Below are 8,202 nucleotides of genomic sequence, written 5' to 3'. Positions count from 1 at the left end.
CCTGTAGGCAAGGAGAAGAGGTGGCTGCTCTGTGTGACCTTTTCTGTGATGTCTGTGCTGCAGGAGTTAAGACTGGCCGTTGTTTGAAAGACAGGGACAGTTTCAGGAGGACTTGTGAGATACTGGCTTGGTGCCCAGTGGAGAAAAGATCCAAGCCCAAGTACGTGGCCATCCTATGCTGTTTCCAAGCTTGAGTTGCTTGGCCTGTGTGTCATTCAGGGGAGTTTCTGGGTTCCCTCTGCTTGGACGCTTGCTTGAATGTTGGCTGTTCTAGTGCAGGAGGGAGCTCTGCATGGCTCCCTGGCACGACGGGCCCCTCTGTTCCCTCCTGCTTGGCTCACTGGCTGTCCCAGAGCTGTTTTCAGCTCTCTGCTTCCTCCCCAACCCGCACACTCCTCACCAACTCCCTGCTGGCAGCGTGGGGAAAGTGGCACAGCTGACCTGGTGCCGAGGGATGAAACTGAGCTGTTTCTAAAATGACAAGTCAAGTTTTAGCATGTGGGCGGGGTACAAACGTAAAGCAGATAAACCTTTCTCTTTCAGGAAACCACTTCTCGCCAGTGCAGAAAACTTCACTGTTTACATCAAGAACTCAATCCGCTTCCCCAAGTTTAAGTTCTCCAAGTAAGTTCAGGTGCTTGGAGATCCCTCTGTCATCTCCATCACAGAACAAATAACCTCAGTTTGCTTCACTGTCCTCTTCCTGCCTGAGGGTTGGGGTGTTGAGGCAGCTGTTCCCTCTTCTGGGGCCTTTGGCTTCAGACTGTTCGGAAACAATGAGGTGATGAGGCCTTGGAGCTTCTCAGAGAGCAAGTGGGATAAGGCTGTGCTTCACCTGCGATGGATCCTACAGCACGGGGTGCACCAGAGCTCCTAGGGCCGATGGATCTGTCCACCAGCCAGTGCATGGTCAGGTTCCTGAGCTGCTTCTGCTCACGGATATTCCTCTTCTTCCATAAAAATGAAGGTGCCTGGACAAGGCTGGGAAAATGCAAATTTAACAATATTTGTTTGTATTTGCTGCTACAATATGAACAAAATACAGACCTGTAGAAAGGAGTGAGTTCTTGTTGTTCTTCCAGGCTCAGCCAGACATTTCTGGCATCTTTATTTCTTTTCCTTGAGAAAACCAGGCGGCCCTGGAGCACTCTGGAGTTCTTTCTTGAGCCCAGATTCAGCAGGTCTAGTCCTTGTCTGGCCTGGAGGTCATTTTTGTGTGGGCAGACTGACTTCACTGGGCCAGCAGTGGAAAGGCTCGCGGGGTGAGGAGGCTGGTGACAACGTGCCATTTCTGCTGTGCACGAGGGTGCTGGAGAAACCTCTTGTCTCTGCAGTCTTGGTGGCATAGGCTGTGCAGGCAAGCAAAGAGGGAGACAAGGTGGCTTTGCCTTTTCCCTACATGCAGGGTGAATGTGCTGGCAACTGACAACGAGTCCTACCTGAAGAGCTGCCGCTACAGCACAGAGCATCCCTACTGCCCCATCTTCCTCCTGGGGAACATCGTCAGGTGGGCTGGGAGCGACTTCCAGGAAATGGCCTTGGAGGTAGGAGTGTCCCTGGGGTTCCAGTGGCTTCCCAGCTGGCCGCGTGGCTCTCTGGCTGGTGGGGAGGAGAGCCCAGGGAGCTGCCTCCTGCCCAGGGTGCAGTGGAGAGGTGCTTAAATTCAAGCTGCTCTCGTTTGTCCTGTCCCCAGGGAAGGGGAGGCAGGACACTGTGGCTCCTCTGGAGGAGATGGTTGGGTCAGTTATCTGCTACTCAGGGCTGCCCAAACCACTGCCCTGCCAGCAGGGTCTCTGTTTAATTGCAACATTACCACACCACTGGTTTAAACCCAGAACTCTGGAAGGCCAGTGGGGGTCCTCTGCTTAGAGAATGCCCCGGGAGGCTTCCTCTGTGGGAAATGGACACGTTTCTGCACAGAGTCCTGGGACTGCAGCACCAAAGAGGCTGCGACCCCGTTTGTGCAGCCCAGGGGGGAAGATGGGGCCAGTGTGTGGCATCCCGGGAGGCAGAGGGTGAGAAGAGTGTAAGCTTTGTGCTGGCTTCTGCACTTGTGAGCCTCATCCCTGCATGAAAGAGCCTTTTCTCCACTGAAGTATGCTACAGCCACTTGAATGAAATCAGTGTCCTGGGATGAGAAACCTCCTCCTAGGATACCAGCACAGGGAAATGTAGGGCTGTGTGTAATGTGAGTAGTACCACAAGCATGACCTTAGCCCGTGCAGGAGTGCGTGTGCTCGTGTCTGTGACCAGAAGCACAGCTGTTCTTGTCCCTGGGGAAAACTTGCCCAAGGATCTGACAAATTTGAAGACACTTTAATTGATCTAAGCTTAAAAAAAACCTCACACTGTCTCTCTCTTTCATTAAGGGTGGTGTGATAGGAATTCAGATTGAATGGAACTGTGATCTTGATAAAGCCCCTTCTGAATGTAATCCTCACTATTCTTTTAGCCGGCTGGATAACAAGTTTTCAGAAAAATCCATCTCTTCTGGGTACAACTTCAGGTAAGTAAAGAGGAGACTACGATGCAGTACCACAGTTGGGCTGGGCTGGTTTGGCTGTTGGAGCTTGGCACTGAGGTAGTGCCAGGCTCTGCCCCAGCCGGGCACGCTGCTTTGCAGAGGAGGGGAGGGAGGGAGCCATGCTCATGGCACCTTAGAGCTGTTTTTGACAGGGAAATAGATCTGTTTGAAGAGATAGGTGAATTCAGATGGGTTCCTGGAGGTGAGGGAGGGCAGGTGATGGAGTTAAAAATCAATATTGTTGTATTCCAGGTTTGCCAAATATTACCGGGATGCTGAGGGGGTCGACTACCGGACGCTCATTAAAGCATATGGAATCCGCTTTGATGTGATGGTGAATGGCAAGGTGAGGCCCCAGGGCAGAATGTTTTAGAGCCTGGAGAGGAAAAAAAAAAAAAGTGGGGGATATTTCTTAGTGGGAAGGCAGCGCTGGGTTGAGAACAGCCTCCCTGGCTTGTCGTAGCAAACGGCTCCTGCCATTCATCCATGTGGAGCTCACCCTATACAGGGAAGGAGATGACCTGGAGGGCGGATGAGTCTGGTCTCCTCTACCTAAAACCAGGCTCATGTAAAGTCTGACAGAAGTAAACGTGCCCCAGAGACGTGTTTTCCATGCGTATGCACTGCAGAATAAAGAAGCCTAACCCAGGGATGACGCAGGATTAGAAATGCAGCCGTGGACAGTTGGATCTGAGGCGCACACAGAACATCAGCCTCCCAGATTGTTCACTGCCTGCTTGTTGCTAACAAAACACACCCACAGGCACTAGTAGCTTCCACTGTGTTTATACCACACCCTTCAGTTTGTTTCTTGAGTTCTTCTTTCACTGAGTACTTCTTGACCTTTTTTTTCTTTTAGGCAGGGAAATTTAACATCATCCCCACCATTATCAATATCGGTTCGGGGCTCGCTCTCATGGGAGCGGTAAGTGAAGGTATTTTCTTAAAGTACCATATTGGGACTCAGATCCCTCACTGAGCTGCTAAGAGGATAAAATGGGACGGTTGGTTTGTATCTTCTCCAGCAGAGTTTTTGCTGCTCTGACTGCTTGGTCAGGTGCGTGTCTGTGTCCTGTCTCAAAGGCAGGACCTTAATGTACCTTGAAGTCTAAATACCCCCAAGATTACATAGAGTATGAAGGAAAACATGGCTCCTACAATGTATTCTTTTCTAATTAATGCTCATTGTTAATTAGATCAGAACACTTCCTCTTCTACTCCAAAAATATTTGAATGTCCTTTCTCTTTGCAGGGAGCCTTCTTTTGTGACCTGGTGCTGCTGTATCTGATTAAAAAGAGTAACTTCTATCGAGGCAAAAAGTATGAGGAAGTAAAGTAAGTGGGCTTGGCTTCTGTGTTTAAACATAATGGCTTTATTATTATGACTAATAGAAATAGAAGGAGATACGGGAACACAGTAAACATTAATGGCAAACAAAGGCCAATTCCAGGAAATTATATTCCTCCGAATGAGTTCAGCCAAGTTACTCCCTCCCTCCGTAATTCAGTGCTGCAGTTAGTTGGGGAGCAAGGAAGCTGCTGTGTCATGGTTGGACTATAAATGGCCTCGAGCTGTCGGTTTATAATGATTGAAGATGGAACTGGGGCAGCTCCAAGAGCTCCAGAACCTCACGAAACGGAGAACTGGGGCTTTAGCTGTACGAGGGTGATGGTCTTTGCAGAGAGGTGTGGCTGGGAGCCTCTTGCCCACACTGCCTGAAACAGAAATAGCCTGCTTGCCTTGTCTGTCACCTTTGCCTGTTTCCTCAGGTCCAGTTCCAGGAAATCGTTATCGAGCCCTGCACTGAATGGGAACCAGAGCCCTGAGCAGCTCGGAGGGCTCTAGGCACAGCAGTGGGTCTGCCAGCTGGAGTCGTGTTCCAGGGAAACCACACCAGTGTGAAATCACACCAGGACTGGGAGGTGGAGATACCCCAGACCAGGTCTGCTCTCTATTATTGGAATTTCCAGAGGAAAAAAAAAAAAAAAAAGTCCTTTAAAGAACGCCCTTCATTCCCAAAGATGTTCTCTGGTATCCTGAGCTTGCAACAACGTGTCACCACTATGGATTTATAAAAGGATTTTATAAAAGGAAAAAGAAGGCACCAAGTGAATGTTTTTATATCTGTTGGTAGATCTGTCTGTGCCAACGTCACTAGCCAGAGTTAGCCTGTGGCTGTGCTTTGCTTCCATGGGGGGAAGAGCCGTGATGTGCAACACCACTGGTGCTCTCGGGAGGGCTGAGATTCAACCTGTCTCCTGCTCCACTGGCTTGTGGCCACCCCTCCCGACTCTCCCTTCTGTTCCGTGCAAGATTAGATGTCAAGCAGCAGGACTGCTCTTGTCGGGGAAATGCAGCGTTTCCCTTCTCAGAGCCCAGGGGAAAAGGGGCTTGTTACCCTACAACGCCCCTGCTGAGCGGGCCTGGGTCAGGGTGGGGCAATTACTCTTTTTTTGTGGGGGGTGTGTATCCATTAGGGCTGGAAACGGTGCTCCTCCAGGAAAAGCCTTTGTCACGGCTGCAACAAGGTGCTCTGCTCATCTCAGGAACGGCAGGAGACAGTCCTGCCGCAGCGCTGACTGGAGAATCAGCTCAGCCGTGGCTGGGTCCCAGCTACGTCACCCGCACCCACCGTCTCCATTTGCAGTTGGCCCAGAGAAGCCACCTTTCAGAGCACAGAGCAGGTAACAGCAGGCAGAGGAGCACGCTGAAGCAAGGCAGGGAGCGAGGTTGTAGTGGCTGACGGGGCGGGGCAGGGGGTGAGCACACTGGAAAGCAGCGTGGCACTGGGAGCACCTGCGCAGGGATGCTCTTGGGTTCTCCCTCCTCTGTCCAGTGGCTGGTTCCGTTTGCTGAGGATCGACCCTTGGGCATCGCTTGCTCATTGCTCATGGTGGGGAGAGATCTGGGCGGGGGACTTCATGCTTCTGCTGGTTTTCGTAGTAGCCCGAACTGTACTGCAGAGACTGAAAAGGGGAGCTCTGTCAGGTGAGATGGATTTTGCCAGATTCTTCCAAATATACCAACAGGAGGAAAATTTAGAGGCCAGATGTCTGCTAGTTCACCCCTCTGGTAACTGCCCATACAAGTGCTCCTTTGTTTCTTGACAGAGAAACGTTTCATTGCAGCCTGTTTTGTGAATTTATGCTCATGTGGGGATGTAACTAATCTCAGAAAAGTGCTTATAGAATATCATTGTTTAAAGTTTGCATTTGCTTAAGCTGACAAGAACCGACCCACCAGCTCCTGAAGACAGTAGGTGAATAAATACTCCTGCCTCACTTAAAGCTTCCACACCGTGGCTTGGCGCAGACTGATCAGTGTTCTGTAAATGCTGCCGTGTCGCCGCTGATCAGGAGTCGTCACGGCGAGGATTTAGTGTTTCTGTGCGCTCTTTGAACACCAAGATTTAAAAGACTCCTGCTGCAGCATCCTTACTAGTGCTAGGAGAGCTGTAGAGGGTGGCGTTACAGAGCAGCTGTGAGCGAGTATTCTGCAGAAATGGAAAGAGCAAGTTGCACTCACCGGTGCTTTAACTTTAAGGTGGTTACTCTGAGGGTACAGGTTGATTTTAAGTTGAAATTCATCTTTGCTAGCAGTGGCAAGCTCTGAATGCAGTCACTGATAGCAAATCCCAGCCTAGGCCACTCCCTCTGCATCTGCTCAGATGCAAGTAATTATGGAGTGAAACATTTAGCCAGAAAATAAGAATTAAACACTAGACTTACTTAAAATAATTTAGGATAAGCTGTGTACCTCTGATGCTGTACTTGTATCCAAAGCCTCCTCTAGGCAAACACACTCGCCCTGTGTGTAACTGCACTAGTCTGGCCTGTTAGAATTACCGAGCCAAACAAACGGCACAGGCTTCTCACTGTCAGGGCTTCGTTCTATTTGATCATTTCTGGATGGTGAAACACATGGTGAACCCCACATGTGACATCAGGCCAAGGCACAACTCACGGAGACCAAGAAGCTCATTGTAACACGTAAAGCTGACTGTGCTCCACGGAAACCAAAACATCCCCTTGGTAGATGACCAAAGTGATTTCCTGAATTTAAGTCTTGAGGGACTTCAAGTCCCCAAAAGTCCCTAGAATATTTCCCTTCTTTATACCCAGTGTTTAACACAATTCCCGCAACTTTTGCCATCGATAAAACATAACCAGATCCCTTCTCAGGAGCTCGTTTTATTTTTTTTTTTTCTCCTTGTATTTAATGTACAGCAATAAAATTTGTCTCTTTAGGGCAATGCTCTCCAAGACTCTTCTGTACAGTGTGGTTTTTAGGTTGCACACACCACCTTTTCTTTGTGATACATACTTATGCTAAGCAAGTCAATTAAACACTTCAGTTTGCACAAGCAGGTCTATAGCAAAGATACTGCCCCTCTGGTGAGTGATCAGCATTTCCTTTCTGTTCCTGCCAGAGGAACCACAACCACACACTGTTCATTGTGGAAAGTGCCAGCAGGCTTACAAGTGTGTTCTGTAGAGTGAGCTGGCAGGTAATGAGACACTGCACACACTTGGTTGTCTGTGTTTCACTGGACACAACAGTACTAAAAAGGAGCAAAGTGTGACTTGTGAGAGCATTACTTATCAACTTTGGTATATGCCAGTGAACAATATCCATGACAGTGTCATTTACTGATAGCATGTCCATACAGCAATGGTGGAAATAACATCTGCATTAGCAACTCCACTACATTTCTGTAGCAAACCTTCATATACACTTAATTACATGCTACTGTGTGGTATTTCCTTGTGTCAGTAGATTATTTTTTGAGTGCTGTGTTACACGCTGCCTTCACCAGTATTTGTGTGCAGGGACAGGCAGCAAATCTAGAAGGGATTTATAACTGGCACATCTCATCCAAACTGCGAAGAATACAAGGGACTGGCATTAACCACAACTCACAGTTGTGCCTGCAATTAGGGACAGGAGTTATTCCTTAACGACCAAACAAATGGGAGGCATCTGTGTGGTGTTTCACATTCTGTTTAATTAGAACAGTACTACTGATTCATGTGTACTTGGACATAATTTACCGACAGTATTAATACAAGCAATGAACAACAGTTTAAAAGGTGAGCTGGCCTAGTTGTGTAGATGAATTCTGGCAACAGTCCTCCCGCTTTATTAAAAACCACTGCAGCTAAAGTGGCTCCTGGTTGGTTTAGTAGACATGAACCATGCCGTAGAGGAAAGTCCAGAACAGGACATATGTGAAGAGCCCTCCTATAAGCCCCCCCGTGAAAAGCGGCCTTCGGGATTTAAAGTACTTGTTCCATCGCCGTCCGGCTTTTAACACCAGGAGCACGGAGAGGAGGACGGAAGCCAGGAAGTAGAAGATGAAGCCGTGCAGGCCGGTCAGGCCGAGGATCCCCGCCGTGGCTCCCGACAGGGCCGAGACCGAGGTCCTGCAATAGTCCAGGATGGCGGCGTTGCCCCGCACCGCCGCCTCGCTGATGAACTGCGCCCCCTCGCGCTTGGCCACCACCGCGGCCATGGCTCCCAGCCGGGCTCGGGCTCCTCCTCCCGCCTAACGACACTGGGGTAAAGGAGACACGCGCTGCACGGGCCGCGGGGCGGGCTGGCCCGGCGCAGCCCCGCTCCGCGCTGAAGCGGTGCCTCCCGCGGGGAGCCCGCTCGGCTCCGGGGCGGTCGCTGCCGC

The 8,202-nt window shown here is 50.0% G+C and overlaps 2 protein-coding genes across 2 annotated transcripts in view; one reads left to right on the top strand and one right to left on the bottom strand.

The window, feature by feature from the left end:
• The window catches only part of P2RX5 (purinergic receptor P2X 5), a 12,389-nt gene extending 4,808 nt beyond the window's left edge, over positions 1-7,581 (top strand). The window contains exons 3-10 of the mRNA XM_026861797.1: positions 16-160; positions 544-624; positions 1,406-1,544; positions 2,370-2,506; positions 2,777-2,870; positions 3,384-3,449; positions 3,777-3,859; positions 4,295-7,581. Of these exons, the coding sequence (XP_026717598.1) occupies positions 16-160; positions 544-624; positions 1,406-1,544; positions 2,370-2,506; positions 2,777-2,870; positions 3,384-3,449; positions 3,777-3,859; positions 4,295-4,370 (821 nt within the window). The 3' untranslated portion in view covers positions 4,371-7,581. The remainder of the gene's footprint in view (positions 1-15; positions 161-543; positions 625-1,405; positions 1,545-2,369; positions 2,507-2,776; positions 2,871-3,383; positions 3,450-3,776; positions 3,860-4,294) is intronic.
• EMC6 (ER membrane protein complex subunit 6) lies at positions 7,511-8,195 on the bottom strand. The gene has a single exon (XM_026861795.1). It carries the CDS (start codon positions 8,035-8,037, stop codon positions 7,705-7,707), a length of 333 nt encoding a protein of 110 aa, XP_026717596.1. The 5' UTR covers positions 8,038-8,195; the 3' UTR covers positions 7,511-7,704.
• Between the last annotated feature and the right edge of the window lie 7 nt (positions 8,196-8,202).

The sequence above is a fragment of the Athene cunicularia genome (genome assembly GCF_003259725.1).
Source record: "Athene cunicularia isolate RWA chromosome 19 unlocalized genomic scaffold, athCun1 chr19_part1, whole genome shotgun sequence".
Classification (NCBI taxonomy): Eukaryota; Metazoa; Chordata; class Aves; order Strigiformes; family Strigidae; genus Athene; species Athene cunicularia.
Note: the sequence above shows the minus strand (reverse complement) of the source record. Positions and strands in the feature narration are given on the sequence as shown.

Bases quoted from the DNA above. Each gene is read 5' to 3' on its own strand.
- EMC6 (XM_026861795.1), bottom strand. From the start codon at position 8,037: ATGGCCGCGGTGGTGGCCAAGCGCGAGGGGGCGCAGTTCATCAGCGAG.